Source organism: Etheostoma cragini, chromosome 18 (assembly GCF_013103735.1).
Source record: "Etheostoma cragini isolate CJK2018 chromosome 18, CSU_Ecrag_1.0, whole genome shotgun sequence".
NCBI lineage: Eukaryota > Metazoa > Chordata > Actinopteri > Perciformes > Percidae > Etheostoma > Etheostoma cragini.
The window spans coordinates 22,662,595-22,687,981 of NC_048424.1; the positions used below are offsets into that span (position 1 = coordinate 22,662,595).

General features: G+C 43.0%; 1 protein-coding gene across 3 annotated transcripts in view; it reads left to right on the forward strand.

The window, feature by feature from the left end:
• Positions 1–25,029, forward strand: part of disp1 (dispatched homolog 1 (Drosophila)) — a 96,557-nt gene extending 71,528 nt beyond the window's left edge. For 2 of the 3 annotated variants that reach the window (XM_034899796.1, XM_034899797.1), the window contains 8 exons: positions 11,715–11,744; positions 12,479–12,602; positions 13,039–13,166; positions 15,555–15,649; positions 16,351–16,448; positions 18,533–20,122; positions 21,394–21,657; positions 22,097–25,027. In XM_034899796.1, the coding sequence (XP_034755687.1) occupies positions 11,715–11,744; positions 12,479–12,602; positions 13,039–13,166; positions 15,555–15,649; positions 16,351–16,448; positions 18,533–20,122; positions 21,394–21,657; positions 22,097–23,857 (4,090 nt within the window). In that variant the 3' untranslated portion in view covers positions 23,858–25,027. Of the gene's footprint in view, positions 1–11,714; positions 11,745–12,478; positions 12,603–13,038; positions 13,167–15,554; positions 15,650–16,350; positions 16,449–18,532; positions 20,123–21,393; positions 21,658–22,096 lie in introns of all 3 variants that reach the window. The other variant, XR_004660355.1, reaches the window with a different exon arrangement.
• Positions 25,030–25,387: the final 358 nt, after the last annotated feature.

Here is a 25,387-nt window from a genome sequence, read left to right on the forward strand (position 1 = left end):
GTGTCTCCGCTTTAAGATTATCTCTTGGAGCCATTTTATGTGTATTATTTAAGATCGGACGGAAACAGTGTGTCCTTGGGATGTCAGCTGTTTGGCTTGAGTCAGCTCAGTGTGTGCCAGCAAGTTTAAAGGCTTCAGGTGAAAGCTTTTAAGCCAAAGTCCTTTGGGGGAAATGGCTGGATCCCATTTCCCTGGTGCTGTGGCTAGTTCTTTGAGAAGTTGTACCAGTGGCTGTGTCAGATTTGACTATGTCTTTCTGTTTTACACTTGAGTGAGTTAAAGGCAGAGTGGTTGCTAAATTAAATGTACAAAGTTTTGTGTCCACAAATGAAGGCAATGTTATCTTTCAATCTGTATCAAATGCAAACCTCTGCTAGATGCAGCCCAGGATGAGAACTGTCTCAGGAGAGAAAAAGGAACACTAGTCTATATCAGGCATTCCTTTACGCTGTTGTTGCGGTGCCGCCGGAGCTTCCGCCAGTATTCCCTGAGGGCTACACTTACATTGCTATGTTTTGGTTTAAAAATTGCTTTTCTTTTGCTACCATTACACCTAACATTCACACTGCCATGGCGTTTCAAAGCCCTTAAAGCGGAGACATTTGAAAACACTTTGGACCCTGTTTTGGTTTGGAATCTCCGTGGTTGGGTTGCCGTCGGCCGCAAAGAGAGGCCTTTGGCAACACCAACACTGACGCCAGTGGAGTACACATGCGGCCTCCTGTTTACCCCGGCATGCGGAAGCCTAGTATACGAGAATGTTTATGAGATATGTGGTTTGGGCGTGTTAGTTTAAACGCAGAGAAGGTTCCGCCAGATGTCCCTCAAATCGGCAAGATGTCCCTTACCTTCCGCTTTCTTTGTGTTGGAATTTTAAACTCGAATGGATTTTGAGAACTATGGTTACCTGGTCCTCAGATCTCTGCAGGGTAAATCCAGACAGCTAGCTAGACTATCTGTCCAATCTGAGGACTATGGTTACCTGGTCCTCAGATCCCTGCAGGGTAAATCCAGACAGCTAGCTAGACTATCTGTCCAATCTGAGTTTTCTGTTGCCGACTAAAACAACCTTTAGACATACGCATGTTCTACCAAAACAAGTCCCTTCTCGAGGCTATTTTGCAGAGGCTCTATGGCGCCGTCCCTGGCCTTAGCCCCACCCAAGACGATTGTGATTGGTTTTAAGAAATACCAATAAACCACAGCTCATTTTGCTCCCATCCCGGAATGCTGTGTGGTTGAGCCAGAATCAATGCGAGACTCGCCCAACACACTCCATATGTAGCGTCAGGGCTCCAGAGGTTCACCTAACCTGCTTCTACCGGCACCCTGACCCTGCAGCAGCCACCACTCAGATCACTGACACTCAACTATCCGGGTTAACGTGGAGTATTTACCCTCCCCCCTGTTTTTGTGGAGCATTATGTTTCTGCTCTCTTCACCGATCCCTCTCCCAACAGCTCTTGTTGTTTATGGCAACCACACGTTTGGTTTAGATTCATGCCTTGTCAGACAGCAAGAATTCCTGTGTCTCCCTCCCTCCCGACGCTGTCTCAGGAAAAAGGTCAGCTTTTATTATCTTAAGCAAGGAAGAATTTTGCAGTATTTGTAGGTGCTGGGTGTTTTGGTTGCTATGACACATGGGGGGGGGGGAACTGTATAAAAACATGACATCTCCAAAGTGTGGAGCGGATCATCATGTGTAATTGAGCAACTTTTTATCCCGTGGATGGGCGCCAACCTTTTTGCAGGACCATATATGTCTGCACAGTGTTGACCTGTCTGAGTGGTGCAGTTGGCCTCTGTTGTTATTTTTTTTGCTGTGTTTGCCAGAATATCTAATTCAAGATTTTTTTCTTTTCTTTTTTAAATTTAAGTCTTCTAATTTGACCTCCTTTCTTTTGTCTCCCTCTAACCTTCGCTCTCTGTCAGACAGCTGCAAGCCTCAACCAGCAGGCGTTTGTCTGAAAGTGATCTGTGTTTCAGGGTGTCAGCCTGACAAGGCTTTGCACATTATAAAGAACAGCAACTGTTGGCGAGGCCTTTGGGTCGGGGGCAAAGTGACTGGTTTCCTAATGGTCTGAACCTATGTAGATTAATGTAATCTTTTTTCATAGTTCTAGAATGTTTCTGAAATAAAGAAACTGCATGGGGAAAAATGGGAATTTCAGTTGTTTTTAAAGATTACTTTTACGACTATAGGATCTGATTGTACACCACAATAGGGCTGCAACTAACTTATTAATTACTTATTAATTATTTTGATTGTCAGTTTAATCACGCAATTATTTTCTCAATTAGTAGATTAGATGTTTGGTCTATATAATGTCAGAACAATTTCCCAAAGCCCTACATGACGTCCTGCAATGTCTTGTTTTGGAAGAAAGACACATAGTTTTGACCGTCAGTCATAACTGGAAAAGAACATAAAGAAATGTTTCTAGGATTAAATAACAATGCCTTTAAAAAACTGTTAAAGTGCTCATGTTTACTCATTTTAGGTCCATAATTGTATTCAGAGGTTCTACCTGAAAAAGTTTACATGGTTTAATAAAAAAAAAAAAACACACATTTTTGTTGAACTGCACATTGCTGCAGCTCATCTTTTCACTTTGTTTGTTGAGCTCTCTTTTTTAGCCACAGAGTGAGACATCTCACTCTTTGTTGGGAGTTGCAAATGTGCACTACCTAGGTAAGGACTACTAGGCATTCAGAAGCAGAGTATGAGGGCCCTGACAGTACCTAGGTAAGGACTACTAGCCATTCAGGAGCAGAGTATGAGGGCCCTGACAGTACCTAGGTAAGGACTACTAGCCATTCAGAAGCAGAGTATGAGGGCCCTGACAGTACCTAGGTAAGGACTACTAGCCAGTCAGAAGCAGAGTATGAGGGCCCTGACAGTACCTAGGTAAGGACTACTAGCCAGTCAGGAGCAGAGTATGAGGGCCCTGACAGTACCTAGGTAAGGACTACTAGCCAGTCAGAAGCAGAGTATGAGTGCAAACAAAAGTGTTTTCTGATGGGGGCTCTGGGGGCTTTTTCACTTTTTAAACCTATAACATGCACAAAAAAGATATATAACACAACAAAGGGAAGGGGAAAAGACACAAAACATAATATGAACACTTTAAAGCTTAAGTGCATGGTTTTGGCCGCCTCCATGAGGAATTCTAAGTAATGGCAACACAATTGTTGCCATGTCCACATGATACAAGCCTTCCATGATCGTGCACCGCCCCCCTGCCCCCCCACACTCAGCTTACTCAGAGCTATTTGTGAAATGTTAGCTAAGTGACTCATCTTATTTGAATGAGGTGCCTTAGCTTTGGGGAACTCAATGTGGAGGAGAAACTTCAAAGTGTCAGTGATCGCGGTTGCTCGTGTTCCCTGCTCCATGGTCGTTGTCTTTGTGTCCGTCGGACTTCTTTTTTTAGCCGGCAGTATTAACAGATGCCTGTGGGAGGAAGCCAATGGATCTTTGGTGCAGCAGCAGCTGGGACCCATTGGTTCCACCTCTGGAGGTCTTCTAAGTAACCCCGCTGTTCTCACTGGCCACACATACCCGCCTAATCTTGGCTTGCTTACTGTTGCCCTCAACCATGCAGTGTAAGGTTGCAGGTTTTAGAAGGATTTCTGGATTTGGTTGTTCTGGCCAGGCACAATCCTTCATCTGGAACGGAGACTCCTGCTTGCACTCCCCACCTGTCAAGACTAGAATTTGACTTGGAGTAGAGTATTTGTACTGTGTGTGTGTGTGTGTGTGTGTGTGTGTGTGTGTGTGTGTGTGTGTGTGTGTGTGTGTGTGTGTGTGTGTGTGTGTGTGTGTGTGTGTGTGTGTGTGTGTGTGTGTGTGTGTTTGCGAAGATTTAAAAAATAAATCTATGTTATTTATTACACGTGATACACCTACATAGTTTCGGGCAATCCGGTTCCGCTGATGGTGACTACATCGTATCTGTTTCCAGCAAAACAGACCGAAAGCAGAAGATCCTTGTTATGTGCTTCTTTAAATATGAAATAAATGTCAAACTGACTGACTTATATGTGATATGCATTCTTTAGTTTTTAGAAAAGTCTCATTATATAGTGTTTCTATTCAACTTTTGCTTTTCTTAAAGAAGGAAATGACAATCACAATACTCATACCTTCTAGAATTGCAATAAATGAAAATCGCGTTACAAATGGAATCGGCACCCATGTATCGTGAAAGAATTGGATTGGCACATAAGCATATTGTCCCAGCCCTAAGTTGTACTCATCCCAATAATGGTAACAGTTATAGCAGTGATCCCAAATTCTCGCCCTTAAACACACAAAAAACACAATCTTGTCACGTGAAGATCTTTCTAACCTTAACCCAGCTGCTGCACATCCTTGCATGTGTTCTGCTTCGGGTTTGTGAGCTTAAAGTCATAAAGACGAGGCGAGGAGAAGCCATAATAAACATGTCACACTGACTGACAGCTTGTAACTATTGGCTACAGTGCTGAAATCCTGTATGTATGTATGGAATTTGTGTGTGCCCGTATTTCACTTCCAAGAATTCAGTGGAATGGCGGAGGCGGCCTAAAAAAGGCCACGCTCACCAGTGGACACACTTTCATGTAGACGTGAAAACACACAGGCCCTGATTTATCAAACTAACGTAGAAACCAGCGCAGACATGAACGCAGACATCATCTTACGACAGGCTAGACGTGGGATTCATGAAACATTCATACCACACCAATCAGAGCATAAGAGTGCATACCTTGATCGTAGCCTCCGCTCACGTCCATATTGATGAATGCCGATCTTTGCGTGGATATGCGCATACACCAATTTTAAGTTTCTTTTGGAAAAAAATGGCCAGTGGCACCAGAATATAGATGGCTGAAACAATGAGTCAATTACATGAAGAGGGAATTGACAGAAGGCTTTTGGCTTCATCAAAATTAACCATTTTTAGAAAGATTGCCAGCCAAACAAAATGCCCTCAAATGTGCCCTACGATGGTGCTGGGTATCATTTCAACAACAAAAAATATATTTTAACCTAAAGGATATAACAATACATTACAAATGTTTTATTTTGTTGAATACACACGCAACACGCACACACACATACATACATGTGAGCCCTGTCTCTGTGCTTAATGTAGTTTTTTCTGCAAGCCTCATTTTCCGATACTCAATGCTGTGGAAGCCATTTGGTCGGTGGTGATGGGTGATCTTTTTAATTCTGAGAAATCTATTTATTTTTTACAAAATGTTTGTTTCAAAAACAAAACTCATCTCTCATTCGGTACGCAGCCCTAGATGTCAATGGTGGGTTTGTTCACTCCACCATGCATGTTAATGTGAAAACAATAAGTAGAAGCTTATGGTTATTCTTCATACTAACATGTAACATCCAGACATGGCTGATCATATACGGGATTCCTTATGCTTACTGTAGGTACGCTGAGATGTAAAGAAATGCATTAGTGAACTCTAGAGGGTAGTTACTACACTTGTGTTGCCATGAAATGTCCAATGTCTCTGTCTCTCTGCTGATAATGAGAGGAGCGTGTCCCTGGCCGACCTCCATTTAAACGTTGTTTGAACAGCCCAGGCCTGTTCCAGTGTTTATTGGAGGCCCATTAGAAACGTGATGCCCTGTGAATCACACTGTGTTAACTGCTGCAGTTAATGCACCTCCGAACATCTATCTTTCCACACTTCTATATCTGCGTCCTAATGCAGCGTTGGCCTTCAGATTTAGTTTCCTCTGAGAAATTCTACTTTAAGATTTCTTTATTCTTTTCTGTCACATTTTTTGAGGCTAGTACGGTCCACTGTTGAATGCGTCCCTTTGTATTGAGTTATAGGTTTACAAGAGTTTACACTGGTGGATTTTAGTGCTTGTTTACGGAAACCGCCGCTCCTCTAATTTGATCCTCATTCATTTTCAGGCCTTTTTGTTAGACAACCCAAATGTCACATGCTACTTAAAAGGCCCTATTTAGACTTTTATTGTCTGCACATGAATATAGACAAACTTTAAGAGTCCACATTCAAGCATTATAAGTGTTTATTGAACGGTCTCAACTTCCCAAGCTGTTAACACTGATTTAGTTTTATCCCCTACCCCCTTTTGCGTTTATTTTTATTATTTACTGTTATATTAATGTCATCCTACCATACACTTAGGCTCTTTTTGGATAAAAGAGCCTTTGTATAAATGTACACACACAAACCGACTTATCAGGCACAGTGCAGTATCTTTCTGCCCTTCCAGCGCTGGTAGTCTGGAGCTATTTCACGGCTTGGTCAACTCTCTAATTGTGTGCAGCGTTCCAGCGAGGCACTAATCAGGCCGAGGCGGGCCCAGCACCCTGGAGGTTGACAGTAATTGCTCGTGCTCCGACTTGAAGGCCTAGTTCATGAAGTATTTACCCGCCCGTCTCTTGACAGTTAGCCCTCTCCCCCCGCCGCTGCTTTGAACCCTCACCTTGAACCCTGCCGGCACACATACACACTCCGGTAAAACACACACATACAGACTTTTGCACATTCGTTGGTTAGTATGGTCACATTTAGTCAAAGAAGAAATTCGTCAAATTTAGTCAACATTTTATGTTCCCTGGTTTTTATTAATTTTGAAAGAAAGATTCACAATATCACCTCTACTCTGGTGTAAGTTCTTTTTTGGGGTAATACTTCAAACAATTTCCATAAGACCTTGAGCTTTTGAAAATACCTTAAACTTGAAGAAAAATGAGAGAGAATGAATTCTGGAGGCATTTTCTGCATGCAAATGATACATTTGGAGCGCCCTGGTGGCTCACCTGGTTGGGGCTTGCGCCCTGTATGCAGAGGCCCGTTCATTGACGCAGTAGCCTGGGTTTGATTCCGACCCACGGCCCTATGCTGCTTGTCAACCCCCTCTCTGTCCCAACTTTCCTGTCTTCAGCTGTCCTATTGAATAAGGGCCATAAAGGCCAAAAAAAACTATAAAATAGTAAAAAGTAATACAATATATTACCTACTAGGGCTGCACAATATGAGGAAAATATACAATAAAGTTGTTAAATGTCGCGATAACAAAATAACTTGTCATAAACAAACAGATATTAAAACGTCCTCAGTTGTGCGTTTCTGCTGCTTTCAGTATTCTGCTTTAATACAACAAATTGCTTGTTGAATTTAATACAAAAGGACAACATTTCCAACAAAGACAAAACTTAAAATGTGACAGTTGGTATTGAAATAAATTACCGTCCTTTTCATCTGAGACAAGACTGAGTAAAAATGCGGCCGATTTTGTGACGAGATCGAATACAACACTGCTGATGTCTATCAACACAGCTCCACCGACCGGAAGTGCGCGCAAGCGAAGTGGGATAAAGAGAGGAAGGCTGACGTTACGCTAAGTCCTAATGCCCCTTATACGTTAGCTCAGACTAAAGGGCAAAATCAAGATTTTCACTGAAACATGGTAACAACAGCGCTGCGCAACAGCATGAGTGGACGATGACGCCACGGAAGGGAGACATGAGTGTAGATCACAGCGTTGAGCGTTTGGCTTATTACTCACGGATCCTCCGTGTGTCTCACACATTGGCCACCTTTTGTTCTCTCCTCCTTTTTGAACATGAAATAAAAAAAATTAAAGTGTCACCAAATTTGCAGGTCGTACATGCACGGTGACTTGGAAAAAGAAAAAAAGATTAAAACAATAATAATCGCACTGTCTCAAAAAACAGTTGCAAAATGCCATTTGGTTACAGTCTGGAACCCTGATTAGACAGCCCTAGTACACACACACCTTTCACTCCATACACACATTTCTCACTGATATGCTCACATATACTAACAGCCTCATACTCTGTTTGACGGGTGGTTTTATGTGGGTTTTGGCAGGCAGCTGCTGTCCTCTCTTCTCGGTGCTGTGTACCACCACTGACTCTTTTAGTGGTATTGGAGTAAAGGGCCGTGCCAGCCTACTTTTCACCCCTGGCTGCAGCCTTTCAGAAATGTTATAAACACTTCTGCCTTTACACTTTGTATCAGGCACTTTCAATCACACTATTTCTTGCCTTAAAGCTCTAAATCCTACATAGCTGAATATCTTACAGTGAAATCTCAGACCCCCGCAAATTTCACCTCATTTCTCTCGCGATTATCAACTTTCAACTAAACTTGCAGTGTGTAAGAAGACACACACACACACACACACACACACACACACACACACACACACACACACACACACTCCCCACAACGGTCCCCAACTGCCTCTCTGTTTCTCAGCTCTGTCAGCACAGTGCTGAGTGAGCGGCTGGCGGTCTGTGTTTACCTTATTAATTAGCCCAGTGATCCCGAAACACTCTCCCTCTGGTAAAATAGAATAACACTGAAAGGTTAGTCAGGGCCGGGGGAAAAGGGAAAGAAAATAAGGATGGGGGATAGAAGCCAGGGAAAGAGAGAGAGAGAGAGAGAGAGAGAGATATAGAGAGAAAGTTGGATGTAGAGAGCGAAAGAGAGTCTGTATTTCACGTTCTTTTTTTTCTGTATCTTTTTTTTTTTTACGCGTCATGAGTAGAAGTGATCCGAGAGTTGGAGAAGAAACCTGGCGCAGTGGGTTGTCATCCTGCTGAATGTAGAGCCTCTGTGATCAGCAGTCAACACCACCGCTCTCTGTTGCTAACAAGGGCTACACAATATGTTTTTGTTTTAGATTTTTTAAATCTTTGTGCAACATCAACTGGCGCAATAACCACATCGAAAAAAGGCTGCGACACGTGTGTTTAGTTGAAAGAAAATATCAGCAGAAAACTGCACTTTATAATGTAACTGTCATTCTTTATTAGTGGTGCCTTTTATATTCAATTCAATGTTCAGTGTGTTCATCAAAAGAATGTTGGTAATTCCTGTCATTTAGTTATAAATTCAACAATCTGAAATTTAGAATACTGAAAGCAGCAAAAATGCAAAACTGAGTTCACTTTAATATGTTATATAAGTTATATCGTGACTGCAATATTCAACGTTATCGCATATTTTCCTCATATCTTGCAGCCCTATTGCTAACCGCCCACCACCCATCTCTGGGCTTTTATTTACCATTTTTGGGATTTATTGCCAAGGTGTGAGGGTGTTCTATGCTGTGTTTCTTTCTTTGTTTAATGAACTAAATGCATTGAGCCCAAGATAAGTCTCTTTTAGGAGTTGAATTCCATATCTGAATTCATCTTCTACAACGGCTCCGAAGAAGTCACCAGGGAGAAAGGGATAAGTTGTTGCTATAGACATGATGGATTCCTCATCTATTCATCTTTGTCGTAAAAAATTCTTGATACTGCGCCGCAACTTTCCAATTGGCTGAAATGGATTCATATTGGAGCGCTGTGGACCAAAATTCAAAACAGACCTTCAGGAGACAAATTGATAATGCCTGAAAGCGCTTTTGTGAATCCATTCCAACTATTTCCCAGTAAACCCGTCTCCATTTTTGGGCCATATATTTGGGCCAGGTCTACAGTTGAAGGCCCTAGATGGAAAACCAAGAGGCAGAGCACAGAGAAAAGAATTACATTAGCAATACAGAGATTTCCCTTGGCTACTAGTTTAAAAAAGGGCAGGGAAATGTGGTTTTCATCAGGCATTGTTGCTTTAAACCAGGTCAAAGGTCACCTACGCAAGACCGGTCGTGTTTTTATAAACAAGAATTATTCAATATTTAGGAACATGAATAAGTCTCATAGAATACAAAACCAGATTCTAATCAGTAATGTTATCAACTAACCTTTTCATACATATCACATATGTATCTCTAAAACAGCAATGTTAGTGTCTGTTTGCCACTTTACATCTGGCTGTCATAATTATGTGTCCAGGGAACATTTTAAAGGGATTTACAGCTTTCCTAACCCATCCCCATGGTGTAAAATTCTAAATAGCTTCAGTTCATTTGGGCCTCCCATCACCACTAATTATAACATTCCGCAGATTTTACGGGAAAAAATACAACAGCAACCTCTCGGGGCCCTCCGGCCAGATTAGTACTAATGTCCTAAATGCTAATGACCTGATTGGCTGCAGCAGAGGCCGACCTCAGAACTCACTTCCTGTTTCTCTGTGATAAATTAAGGTCACTTTTTCCGCGGAGGGCATGTGAATCTGTAATGCATTGAGAAATGTACTATTAAATGGCTATTGTATTCATTTTATTATAATATAGCAGACCATTTATCTGTACTGTCTTTTCTGGCCAAGTGTGTCAATCCTAATCCAGGGAGGGGTGTTTTAATTAATGCCATCCAATTGAGGTGAAGACTCAATTCTACTTTCTGCCATTGAGCTTACCTTCGTATATTGACCATCAAAGGACTGCTAGTATTATTCAGTTAAATTGTATGCAGAATACGAGGAATATATGTGCTTTGCGTTAATGTTGTTGAATATGACAATAACAATATTACTTGCAATAAACCGATATTAAAGTGTACACAGTTCTGCATTTCGGCTGCTTTCAGTATTATGCTAAACTGCATCTAGCTGCTTGTTGATTTCAAATCAATGGAAAGGAAATTATATCCAACATTCTTTTATTGAACAAATGGAACATTAAATATAAAAGGCACCACAAAAAAAGAATGACTGGTAGCAGGAGGAAAAAAAGGTACATTGTACAGCCCTTTTTCATATGCGTGTGCGTGTGCGTATCAACAGGCCACACTACAGGGACACAATCAGGGCTTGACATGCATTTTGATGCCCAGCAGCCACTGTGACTAGTGGTTTCCCAAAGCTACTAGCTACTCAGCATTTTCCTTACCTGCTATTTTGTGGAAACTTATTTTATTTGAATATAGTTCAATAGGGTGTGCTACAATTAACTTGAACCAGATTTACAACCCTTTAAAATGTTAATGAGCACTGGAATTCAGCTCTCAACATTTGTTTAAGGAGATGAAAACATGCAACCAAATAAGACACAGACATAAATGAGTAGCTTCTTATGCATAGGCCAGGTGGGGCAGGGGTGTACAAAATGAGTTAAAAGTCATTTGGAGAGCGCTCGCATGTCATTAAGCAGCTCTCACGCATCCTCTGTGAAGAGAAGCTGAGCACACAGACCAAATGTCCTGCTGAATTGTGCTGCTGCGCGCTCTCTTTACTTCTTCTACAAACCTCAAACAGTCAACGGAGGATGTTTTAAGGAATCGGAGCGGCTTGCTGGTCTGAACTGCCAGGCGAGCCACCGTACTCCAGCCGTGGGCTGCTGCTGCACACTGGGTCCCAGATGTGTTCCTGTGTTGGGCGTTGGCACACTAGGCTACTCCAGCCACCAGCGTTACAGTATAAAGGCATGCCACCCGCCCAAGTGGCTAGTGTTACTGCCGAAATCTACCCCCATCTGGCAGGTTGGCGGGTGCCAATGTCTAGCCCTAGATACAATACATGACAAAATACAATCTCACTAATATGTGTGTCTTTTTGTGATCAATAAGACTAGATAGAACAGGGTTCTGTGTGTAGTGCAGTTCTCTGTTGCGGTTCAGTCTGACCTCCCATTCATATTTGGTTTGGGTTCAGTCAGAAAATCAAGACAGGGGATTATGAAGAAAAGATGTCCGGTCTTGCTCAAAAGTCTCTGCAAATCTTTTTTTTTTTTTTTTTCTTTTGTTGTCTGTTGCTTTTGACCTTAAAATGTAAGCCTGATTTATCTTCCTCTTTTTGTTTTTCAGCCCTCCAAGGCCCTTTCGATTCCCCAAAAGGTGAGACCTGCCAAAAACTGTTTCTCTTGTGTTGATGTTCTGGACTGGAATACTCTCTTCTCCTCCTCCTCCTCCTCCCTTTTATTTGATTCCTCTATCCATCAGTGCTCCTGTGGAGCCGTCATTCCTCAGTAGTGAGTCATGAAAGTTCTGGATAGGAGTCATGGGTCTCTCTGTACCTGGCCTCTGTTAACGGGCAGCTTGGACCTCCTCTCTCCGTTCCAATGCAGTAAACTCTGCTGTCTCAAACCTAATCCAGGAAACTGTTTAATAGATGATCACAGCTTTTTCAGGGCTTTCAGATAGGTTCAGGGACTAGAGACTCTCAGTATACACACCAAAAAACGTGGGTTCTACTCGCTAAGTAAAATCAAAGAATAACATTTATCAATTTTGACAATGTAGTGATCTGGTAACCAATCAATTTCCCACATTTCTTTGTGTACGGTTTCTCTTTCTATAAATGTAATTGGAGGCGTATACTATGTGGCATTAAAGGGTCTTTTTTTTTTTTTTTCAACCTGTACCCTATTTTCCCATGCATTGGAGTCTAAGTTATTTAAAATTGTCGCTGTATTGAGCGAGGACGCAGTAACCGGCAGCCGTGAACCAAGATGAAATGTAATCATTTAGGACAAAATTGAAAGTTACACTTTGTTTGTCTCAATCTCAGAAACTTTGGGTAAGCTGTCATCACTGTGTTCACTAACTTTACGTCTCCTGCTTGTTTCCAGCTATGCCGAGCTGATAGCTGATTGGCCAGTGGTGGTGTTAGGGGTGTGCACTGTGCTCATCGTGGTGTGTGCCCTGGTGGGCATCCTGGTGCCTGACCTGCCGGATTTCTCAAACCCACTGCTGGTGAGGACAGACCCACAATGGTCTCCCATTAATACAACACTTCCAGATAACAAGCCTCCCGCAGACCTGAACACAGGGTTTCTCCTGCATTGAGGAATTTTTGGCACCCCCGTCCAAAGAGGTTTTGCCAGCACCAAAAGACAACCTGTGCCAAAATTATAAGAATTGAGAGAAATAATAGCACTTCAAATCCTCTCTAAATGAGTTTAATAGCAACTTACCAAACAACAGTTGAAAAGCAGAGCATAAACTTAAATAGAAATAATAATGGGTAATCCAAAAAAATCCAAACGATACCCAACCCTATGTGGGATGACTAAAATGTTCAATTTGCATAATGTATACCGTCACCTTGTATCAGAACTGCGTAGACAGCAATTTGCTTCCATTATCTAAACTTGTTTTGCTTATCGCTGCTTTTCTTTCTTCCCAAAAGGGGTTTGAGCCACGGGGGACAGCCATTGGGCAGCGACTGGTCACATGGAACAATATGGTGAAGAACACAGGTTACAAAGCCACACTGGCCAACTATCCCTTCAAATACGCTGATGAGCAGGCCAAAAAGTAACTTCACACACCTTTATTACACTATCCACACACTGTTTTTCTTTAACCAAGAAGCTGTTTGATAGTTTAGGAAAGTACCAGAAAAGCCTCTGATACAGCCTAAAATGCTGGTATCATTATTGGCAAGTATGAAAGTCTATGCACTCATTTGATGCCATGTAATTTCTCCTACTCAAACAATATATGAACAAATAACAAAAAAATATACTTTGCAGTAGTTTATTTATGTTCTATTCTTGTTACAATTGACATGGTACATAGTAGATAATAAAAGAAAGTTGAATGACATTCATGTTTTATGGAGGGATTAAAAAAATATATATACGGATATGCGCACTGGTATCAGATGGGACTTTATTTTCAAATTAACAGGGCTACAAATCAAACTAAAAACTACAGCAAAACAATCTTGTAATAAATGGCTGCCAGAATGTAGCCTCACAATGCCGCACTATTTTGTTTGTGTCACTGAGGGGAGAGCCAGGGTTGGAGATTGGGAAGTGGGGGCGGGGGGGTTGAACGATACTGTTGACAGACATGCTGAAAAGTCTGAATCCCCTCTTGAAAGAAAAGGGGAACAAAGTAGAGATCTGTCCATCCACAGGGTGTTCTGCTGTGCTCTGTCAGTGGGATGCTGTCCACTAATCAAGAGACTATCTTTGCATTTTTCTGTCTCTGTGACTGTCTTTCCTTGTTTCTGTTTGTCTCTATGACTGTCTCTCTGTCTGCTGTCTGTGTCTGCTGTCTTTCTTTGTGACTGTCTCTCTGTGTCTGTCTCTCTGTCTGCTGTCTGTCTCTGTGACTGTGCACTCTTCAGGCCAAATCACTGCTCATGTCGGATTAGTTGTTCCAGCTTCTATTAATGTTAGCAGAACCAGTGTTGATGCCATCATATTTTGGCTGTATTTGCCTTTCATCAATCTAAATGTAAGCATCTCCAAACTAACTTTAAATGGTTGTTTGTCTCACATTGACATCTAAATCTTGACAATTTCCTCCGATGAATGACGTCATCGTCGGGAGATCACACCCCTCGGACTCAGGTTTTGTAACCTTTATCCATGCGGTTAAGAAACCTGCAGCTCCATTCTGCTGAAAATGGATCCTTTGAGCTGCAGTCTGGATCTTCCTCTCTGTCTCCTGCTGTGTCTATGGCTACCTTTGTCTTCCTTTCTGTCTCTCTCCACGCGTCTATCTGCAGATGTAATTGTGTACTTATGTGTGTACGAGAGGCCTCTGCTGTTGTCAGCAAGCTTCCCTGTCTCATCGCCTCCGTCTGTCAACCCCTCAGTCGGTCTCTGACAGCCCCCTGATTACTCTGCCTTCCTGTTTCTAGCAGAGGATGTGGCATTAAAATAAATAAATAAAAGCCCACGTACACACGGGAAGAAGGCCTGTCTGAACCATAATCCTCATTTGCTTGTTGGCATGTAGGCGCTGCACTACTCAAAAAAACACCGCCGCAGCATCGTTCTTGCAACAGAACTTATAAACAGCAGGGCTGGGCTATATTGAGAAAATCGATTACCACCATATTCTCAACCAAACGCATATTTTACAATGATATTTAAAATAAATAATCATCAATTATGTGGATACAAAGAAGAAGCGGTTTAAGGAAAATAATAGAATTTACCTTAAACAACTCTTTTCTTGTAATTTACTTCCGTGAGTAGATATTGTTGTATTTCTTTTATTTACTGTATTTGATATGAAATGTATGATTAACTGTTGTCTTGGACCCCAGGCAGGCTAGCTGGTCGTCTAGGCATCGGCTAATGGGGATCCTTATAATAAATACAAATACAAAATACAAATTTCCTTACTATGCATCAGATCTGCTACCTTCACTTTGCATCGCGCTGGTTGTGCAGCATTGGGCACGTCTCTGTCCACCGTGTAGAACCGTGCAAACAGACGGTCTTCATTAGTTCCTGTCTGGGACTGAACTGATTAGCAATGGTACCGTTTCACTCTCCAGAGGTACAGGATTTTCATCTGCAGCCCAAAGATGCTGATGATGATGAAGGATTTGTGTAATCCCCCCCCCATCACCCCCAAACTACCTCGCAAACAAATTGCTGTAGACCTCAGAGAACTAAATAAACACAGTACAAGAACTAAGGTTTGCTGCCAAATGCTTTAATGGTCAGCTCATCAAAGACTCATTGAGAAGCGCTATCAGACTCTTAGTAAACAGAGTCGGCTCAGGGATTTGAGTCTGCCCGTTAACTAAAGACTTTGGGGGGGAAAACAACATACCAATTAATTTCATGCTTTAAAAAAGTATTATTAATTATTATTATTAAATATTATTGTCTGATTGAGTTAAACACACATCTAAGTAATGTAGACGCTGCTAATCTTTTTCTACTTGTTTTGTAGTCACCAAGAGCCCAGGTGGCCCGAGGACCACTTTGATCGAGACAAACGGCAAGCAGAGTGGGACTTCAGTAAAGAGTTCTTCTGTGACGTGCCAGGTATGAATATGAATACAGAAAAGACAACAACACATCAGTACAACACATTATAAACGATAAATATTGGTATGATGAGAAATGTGTAGATACTAGTATTTACTTAATTAAGGGGGATTTATTTTGAGTGAACTTCAAATGAAAAGTCTTTTATTATAGAGGTTGGCTAATTTAACAAGGTACTGTTTTACTATTTTACTATTTTCAGCCTCAATATCTTTGTAAATTAGACGGTAGCCTGTCTTTCTTCTTTGTCTTATATGGCCTAACATGTATCAATAAAGTTCATCTTTATATACTTTATAAATAAATACACGTACATAATTGCTAAGGGAAATTTGAAAACGTTTTGAGCTATTTACCTCAGTCAGAAGAAATTGCCATGTCACTGTTTAAATATTTGTAAAAGGTGACCAATAGCATTGATTTATGAAAGAAAATTAGAAATGACAACATTCCGTTTAGATTCTTATTCCTTTGCAATATTGTCTACACACATTATATGACTTCGTATTGTATTAATTGATACTCTAACCCTTTATTTCAATTTGAGATCTTTTGTCTTAGATTCAGACTTAGCTTTTACTTTTTCTTTTAGTTATTTATTGAGCATAGTTGGAGGCTGACGATTTTTGATGACTTCTGTTATGGTTGTGCACATTACAAATAAAGAACCTTTAAAAGTAAACCCTTTTACATTGCAGGTGACAGTTATTCTAGACTTGTGTTTACATCAGCTGATGGGAAGAACCTGTGGAGTATTCAGGCAATCAAATCCATGTGCAATCTGGACAACACAAAGGTCTGTATAAAGAACAGCACAATCCTCAAGACTGGGAATGATGAAATGGCAGTTGTTGACATTCATTTAGTCAGATGCTTTTTGGCTCTTGTGTTTGTTTTTTTGGCATGTGCTTTACTATACAGTCGTGCAATATTTATCTGTGTACTTAAGTATGGAGTTATGTTCCTATCTTTATTCAAGAACGCATTGTTTCAATTTGAGAGAATTTCTCACTGATATTGCGTTCTGATTTTGTAATAATTTCCCTTTAAAACCTTGCTCTCACACTCAGATAGTCACTGCTCGTGCTTGGATTTGCTCTGCTTGTTCTCAAACAACTCCTCGGACTCAGGCTGCTTCTGCACGCCTGCACGTCTTCTGCTCTCAGATTTATCCTGCGCTCTCGGACTGTCTGCGTAACAACCCCATCTAAATTCCCCGGCTAATAGAATGCCAGCTGTAGTGTTGACCAATCAAATGATCCCTGCCCAGTAGGGGGACATTTTGAAGGCAGACTAACAGGTCTTTGAGGGTCAGAATTCTAGCTGATAGACAGGTTTTCAAATATTTCTAGATTATGTCTCTCACAATGGCCATGCACCTACAATGACAATTTCAGACGCCTCCATGAATTCTAATTCTAATTCTATTAAATACTTATTTTCCTCACTGTATTATTCTCGTGAACGTTGTTGACTTGACTCCCTGCTATTGATTATACTTCATTTTAGCTTGCCACTACCTCATAACTTTGTCTTTATTGCTCTTGTATAGTTATTTTGTCTTCTACTAGTTATATATACCGCCTTGTTAATTGTTCTAAATTTGTGTTGCAATACCTGAATTGTCCCTTTTTTGAACACTAGGCTTATCTTAGCTTTATTTTAGTTCATATCATAACCCTGCTCACAAACTCACCTGTACCTGGGTCATCTGTTTGCCAATATCAATGTTACTGCTGCAATAAATCTACAGGCAACACATAATATAGTAGGTGTTTGTGTATGTCTTTGACATCATTACTATCAAACCTTACCTCTTCTGATTGGGTTTTGTGGACATCAGTCATTTTCTCTTAAAAATAAATGGATGTGTGTAACATGTTACAATAACATTATTATGTTCTTTATTTTTTACAATTACATTATTACATAATCAGACATGCCAATATTCTTGGTTTGTGCCACTGCTTGTACAGGGGGAACCAATGGGATTTTGAGTTAGGAGCTGACTGGAACAACACTGGTCCATGCACACAGCTGGATGCAGCTCAGCAGGGCACCTTCACTCACACTTAGAAGACAAACTGAAACAAAATACTTGTTTTTCTGCTCAGTTTGCTTTGTAATAATAAAAAAAAAAACTCAGATTTAAGGAGAAAATAAGAAAGCATATAATTTCTAGATCTGTTTTTATGATAGTGGGCTTATATGAATCCATCATCAGACTTATGTTATATGAAGGAACTAAGACTAAATTCTGATGAACAACCCACAACAGTAATGCAAAAACTGATACAAACAATCCAGTTTCTCGTGTTCCAACAGTTAAATTACAGTTTAGGTTGTACTACTGGCTCTAACATGAGATTAGACAAATTCCAGAAACATGGTTAACCAAACGAGGAAAAAATACCACGTGGGGTCATCACATATGCACATACTTTCTGTCATATGTCGTTCAATCTAGCCAAACAATAAAGAAAATCTATTTGTTTATGGACATCAAGCTAGCCTATATTCCAGCGCCATATGCTAAGTGCTTCAGATCTGTTACTCACCCTCGTAGTTGTAGACAACTTCATTCGTCCCACTTCAAAGCTTCTCCAGTTTCCTGATGAGTGCAGGTGAAAGTGCGTCGACCATTCTGTGCACATTGACTTGTACTAATAATAAAGCAACGGACGGCGCGGGGGTAAATAAACTCTGTTACAGAGCAGCTGCCCCCTACAGACGTTCTAACATAAAGCAAACGCACCCCCAACTGGGCAGGGATAAAATATAATCCAGCAGAGGCAGGGATGTGTAGACTTTACACATTTTCATGTTTTCCAGAATGAAAAGAAAAGGAATCATGAATCTTATTGTCCGTCTCTGTTCCAGGTACGTTCCCATCGGGACTACTGGAGTCTCTGTCAGCGCACCAATGATGCCTCCTGTTGCCCCAGCTGGACTCTGGGGAACTACATCGCCGTCCTCACCAATCGCTCATCCTGCCAGAAGATAACGGAGCGCGACGTGTCGCACACGCTCAAGATCCTGCGCTCGTGCGCCAAGTACTACCACAACGGCACGCTGGCGCACGACTGCTGGGACATGGCTCTGCGGAGGAAAGACCAGCTCAAGTGTGCCGGCGTGCCCCGGAAGTGCACCAAGTACAACGCCGTCTACCAAATCCTTCACTTCCTGGTGGACAAAGACTTCCTGAGTCCCAAGAGCCTGGAGTTTCCTCCGCCCGTGCTCAGATCCAGCATGCTCTTCTCCCCCACGGAGAAAGGAGAGTCCATGATGAACATCTACATCGACAACTTTGAGAACTGGAACTCGTCGGACGGTATCACCACAGTGTCAGGGATCGAGTTTGGTATCAAACACGACCTCTTTCAAGACTACCTCCTCACGGACACGGTCTATCCCGCCATCGCCATAGTGATCGTCCTGCTGGTCATGTGCGTGTACACACGCTCCGTTTTCATCACCCTGATGACGATCATAGCCATCATCAGCTCACTGATTGTGTCCTACTTCCTGTACCGGATGGTCTTCAACTTTGAGTTCTTCCCTTTCATGAACCTCACGGCGCTCATCATCCTGGTGGGCATCGGCGCCGACGATGCCTTCGTGCTCTGCGACGTGTGGAACTACACCAAGTTTGACAAGCCGCATGCCGAGCTGTCTGAGACGGTCGGCGTGACGCTGCAACACGCCGCCCTCTCCATGTTCGTCACCAGCTTCACCACGGCTGCCGCGTTTTACGCCAACTACGTCAGCAACATCACCGCCATCCGCTGCTTTGGTGTCTACGCTGGCACCGCGATATTGGTAAACTACATTCTCATGGTGACATGGCTCCCAGCTGTGGTGGTGTTGCACGAACGATACCTGCCTAACATGTTCCCCTGCGCCAAGCCCGTGCACCCGGAACAGGGTTTGTGCACCCAGACTTTCTGGGCAGGACTTTGTCAAAAGGCCGACAAATGCCTGTTCGCCGTCTCCGAGGCGTCGCGCATCTTCTTCGAGAAGGTGCTGCCCTGTGTCGTCATCAAGCTGCGCTACCTCTGGCTCTTCTGGTTCCTGGCCATTACTGTGGGCGGGGCCTACGTGGTCTGTGTCAATCCTAAAATGAAGCTACCTTCTCTGGAGCTAGCTGAGTTCCAGGTGTTCCGGTCCTCGCACCCGTTCGAGCGCTACGACGCCGAGTACAAGAAGTTGTTCATGTTCGAGCGGGTTCACCACGGCGAGGAGCTCCACATGCCCATCACCATCATCTGGGGCGTGACACCCGTGGATAACGGCGACCCCCTGAACCCCCAAAACAAGGGCAAGCTGACACTGGATAGCAGCTTCAACATCGCCAGCCCGGCGTCCCAGCTGTGGATCCTAGGCTTCTGCCAGAAGCTGAGGAACCAGAGCTTCGTCTTTCAGTCCGAGGAGCAGGACTTCACCAGCTGCTTCATCGAGACATTCAAACAGGTCAGCACTGCATGTGTGCTGTACTACAGTGGTTTCCCTGGCTTTGTGGAAGACTTAAGTCTTTGGCAAAAGGGGTTAATTAACCATTATTATAACCAAACCTTTGTCTAAAACATAGAGCACATAGTAAATAACACTCAAAAAGCTTAAAGACAAATCTTGCTAAAGACTTCCTCCTACAGTCATTACATCTGAGAAAAGTTAAGTTACATTCATTAGGCTTAGCTAGTGTTGCACCTATAGTTTCTAATGGCAGAGCAAACCATGTTCTAGGGCTGCAGACACCGCTTGTTTTAGTAATGGAGTATGTTAGCGATCATTCCATCAGTTAATCAAGTAATTGGATTTATCTAAAATTAGATTTTAGATTAAACTCAATCAAGAACTGGTAAGTTCAGAAAATGACATCACGTTACTGTAATGCAGCGTTTCATACCATGAAAAGAAAACACTTGCCATTTAACGATAATATGAAATATGAAAGACCATATCTAGTCTCATATCACAATATGGATATCTTGCATAACTCTAAATAATATCTATCAAAACACTAAAACGATGTAGTGTATTGAAGTGCCATATTACATGATGCAGCTTTCGCCGCTCAAAGCTGTCCATATGACTGTGATTAACTGAAAAAGAGATGAAATAATAATAATTGGTATGTATTACCGGGCAGACGGAGCCAGTTGAAAGCGTCCCTATAAATACATACATTAATGTTAGCTTGTGTCAAGTCTGCTCGGTGGAATGGATGTTTACTGCCGAGATGCTGGAGCATTGACGATGTGCTATTTTGGTCCAGCTAGTTAGATTTTACGATAGACACTAATAATTGAATCATGAGACTAGTGAAGATTCACTTACCTAACGTAGTTTAATGACTGAAGATCCGTCTGAAGTGTCACCGAATTTTAGCACACTTAAAACTTTAACCCTTGCGTTAAATTTAAAACGTTTTTCAACACTTTTGTCGCTTTTCCCAATGTTTTTTTTGTTTTTCTCCAAGTTTTTGAAGCTTTTTCCAAAATTTTTGATTCTTTTGTTTAGTTTCTTTGTTCTATTATAAAAGAATTCTTTAATTATTCTATAAAATTGAATAAAACACCCAAATTCATTGAAAGTAATGAACTGATCATTTATTTTTTGGGTTAATAGAAATTTCGGACTTTTTGAAAATGGGCCAAATTTGACCCAATGACAACAGGAGTGTTAAGTGTCACTGGACATAACTGACTTTAACCTGCCACTCATTTACTTATTTTTGCCAGTGGATGGAGAACCAGGACTGTGAGGAGGCGTCCGTCTACCCTTGCTGCAGTCAGTCCACCTTCCCCTACAAGCAGGAAGTGTTTGAGCTGTGCATCAAGAGAGCCATCATGGAGCTGGACCGGAGCACCAACTACCATCTGGACAGCAAGACGCCCGGCCCGCGCTTCGACATCAATGACACCATCAGAGCCATAGTGTTAGAGTTCAAGAGCACCTACCTCTTCACCCTGGCCTACGACAAGATGTTCCAGTTCTACCGTGAGGTTTGTGCTAGCCACTATTTGCCACTATTTATTCTAGATATAATGTAGACTGGATGTAGGCCATTGTATGGTACTCTCCATTTTGTTTGTCATATACAAGACATTCTGGCATGGCTTTTGTTCAACCTATTTACCAATGTGTTTGTGTCTAAGTGACTGATGGGAACAACAATGTTTCACATCGGTCCAGTATTAAGGGAGACTGTCCCTACCTGATGTGAGTCGAGTGCAGATGTTAGTTCCACATGCTCAGATTTAGACGGTTTACGGCATAACGTGTCATACCGAAATATGTGAAATCCATGAAATAATAAACTTAAAGTTTACGTGTTTTTTTTTCTTCTTAAAATTGAACCTTTATTTACTTTTTTTTTTTAAACAGGATAAGTTTTTAATCTGCTGTGATTCTCTGGACGCTAACGGTGCGGTTGTGTTGCAGGTGGATGCCTGGATCGAGGAGGAGTTGCAGTACGCGCCGGCTGGCCTCAGCCACGGCTGGTTCATCAGCAACCTGGAGTTCTACGACCTGCAGGACAGCCTGTCGGACGGCACTCTGGTCGCCATGGCGCTGTCGGTGGCCGTGGCCTTCAGCGTTATGCTGCTGACCACCTGGAACGTCATCATCAGCCTGTACGCCATCCTGTCCATTGCCGGCACCATCTTCGTGACCGTGGGCTCCCTGGTGCTGCTGGGCTGGGAGCTGAACGTCCTGGAGTCGGTCACCATCTCCGTCGCCGTGGGGCTCTCGGTGGACTTCGCCGTCCACTACGGCGTGGCCTACCGGCTCGCCCCCGAGCCCGACCGGGAGGGGAAGGTGATTTTCTCCCTCAGCCGCATGGGCTCTGCCATCGCCATGGCGGCACTGACCACCTTTGTTGCCGGGGCTATGATGATGCCCTCCACCGTGTTGGCCTACACCCAGCTGGGCACGTTCATGATGCTCATCATGTGCATCAGCTGGGCCTTCGCCACCTTCTTCTTCCAGTGCATGTGTCGCTGCCTGGGGCCGCAGGGCACCTGTGGCCAGATCCCCTTGCCCAAAAAGCTGCAGTGTCAGGTGTTCTCCGAGGTCACGGCCAAGAGCCCCCCGGCTCAGGGGAAAGGCTCCGGCCTCGGGAAGTACCAACTGGACGGGCGGGGCGGGGAGGTGGAGCATTACGAGCTGGAGCCCTTGGCTTCCAGTCACAAAAGTGAAGATAAAGCCGGAGAGGAGCTTTACAACGGAATCCCTCCCCAGCAGCACAGCGGCCCGTACCCACACATCCATTACCCGAGCAAAGCTGACGCTGGCCCACCCGGCCCCGAGAACGGCCTCGGAGCCACACTGAGCTCAGCAGCCCGGTGCCAGTACTCTCAACACACTAACTGCACATGCGGGGACCCTCCTCTTCCTCAGCATTATGCCCCCCACCTCTGTGCTCAACCTGCCCAGGACTCCCTGTCATGCCCTCCCACCCCGCAGCTATTCCCACTCTCAGGAAACTCCCCAGGTAAACAAAACGCAGCCCTGTTACCTACGAACCTGGACCCTGTCTACACACACATGGAATGCCGAATGCATTACGTCCACTGTTCCCCGGCACATTTCCACCACTGCTCCCCGGGGAGAATAGCGGCCCCCAGGCAAGGTCCTGTCCACAGCTGCCATCTCGAGAACTTTTGTGTCCACAGCGGTTCAGCCAGAGAGCCCAGATCCACAGCTCCTGGCTCGGAGCCTGTGGGACATGAGGATGACCACAGACACGAAACGAGGCCCTCAAGTCCCGGCAGTAGCCACAATATCAGCCCCCCAGCCCCGACACAAGCTCAGACTCAATGCCCCTCCCCCTCCCTGGGCTCACCACACACAACCAGTTCTGAAAGACAGCAGAGAAGGGACAGTGGCCATTGTTGTGGGGACAACCACGTATCCACCACAACCCCAGGTACCACAACCCACATGGATGCTTGTTGTAAAATCCCTGGCAACCCGGAGCAGCTCAGGAGCCTTCACGTCCCACGGGAGGAAAGCGCCAAAAAGTGCAAGCGCAACTCCAAAAGACAGCGGGCGTCCTCTGCCTCTCCAAAGAAACTCTATTGTTTTAACAGGGCGTTGAAAGTGAAGTGCAATTCAGCTTCAGAGTTCAACGTGCCAAAAACTGAAACCTGCGTGCCTCCAATTACAATACACACAAATCCCTCTTCTGAAAGCTTATGCTGACAATGGATTGAGATTTTTAAACAAAAATTTAATCTGGAACAAATAGCAAATGTCCAAAAACCAGGAATGACACATACAATGTCTCTGTGCAGTCAAACAAGGTTTGTGATGTGTTTGCTGACCTAAGTGCCTCAATGTGTTTCCTGAAACAGCACAGACCCACTCAATATAATCCGTTTACATCTTTCTCTTTGTACTCACCAGGTCTTCACGTGCCACATTATGTGTAACAGTGAAACACACACACACTATTATTATAGCTATATCATTGTGGGAAATCGACTGCTGTCCCGGTTTCAATTTATTTTAAATGGAAACTTGATTGAAACAAGTTTTTTCGGTGTTGACTATCAAAATCAAGAGCAGGATCGGAGATTCTCATTGTATTTTTTCTCTTTTAAACCCGTCTATTTGTGCACATCCGGGGGAAAACTACAACACACAGCGTAGCTTACCGGCTGGTAGCGTGCCACTTAAGACACGTCTAACGTTAGCTTACCGGAAACCCGCCACTGCCGGAGTCGGAAATAACAAAGAAACTACAAACCGGAAACTCCTAGTGCTTCCCAACAAAAGTAAAACGTGAACGCCGACAGCACTCCATGGTGTATTCAGGTGCACCTTGGTAAATTATTTGTGCATTCAGTTGCACCTCGTAAACTCTGAGAAACTCAAACTGTTGCTGCAAAGTAGCCTTCTGTTATCTAATGGCTCTTGGTGTGGCATTGCCGTCTTCGTTGAAATTAAAATGTTAAAGTCGTAAATCGAATGGTGACCTTCACATTGAATGCAATTATGGATTTGGAGAATCGTGACACCCCTACTCCAGGTCTTCACGTACTAGATTTTACAGCGAAACGCACACTATATCATTATAGGAAATGAATGATCTTTTCACAAAAGTTCATTGTTAAATAAACTCATACAGCAGCCATTTGCACCGACAGTAGTAGATAGTATATGTTGTGTGTAATTATTATTATTATTATATATAATCACATCAACCATAACACAAACGTGCCACATTTTACAGTTCAAGTTGATAAAAAAGTCATCGCCCGACACTTTCTGTATGTGTGGGAGCTAGTGTTGAATTCTGTGTGCTCTTGTGTTCAAGTCGCCACACGCCTCAGATAAAAGATGTACTGTATGATTAAAATGTCTTTTTTTTATCACTTTTGTCCTGGTGTCTCCTATTGTCCGCTCTCCCTTCCTCACGCACACTTAGACCATAATATGAGACGAGGCTGCGTTTTAAAGAAGAGGGTCTATCTTTAATCATAACAGCGTACACCTGTTTCATTGTCTCATAACTGCTATCTGTTACATCTGGCCTGAGGTCCCTGACTGGGCCGGCTCTCTGTTCTTTATGTTCACGTAGACGTGATTTACACCAGAATAACACTGGTGTAACTAAATGACTGGATGAGGGAGGAGTCCTGTAGATTTGAGGAACCCACCGAGAATGATCTCTCAACTCTGCAGTTCCCCTCATCTGTTCGGAGCTTTACAGCATCTTTCAGCTTGTTT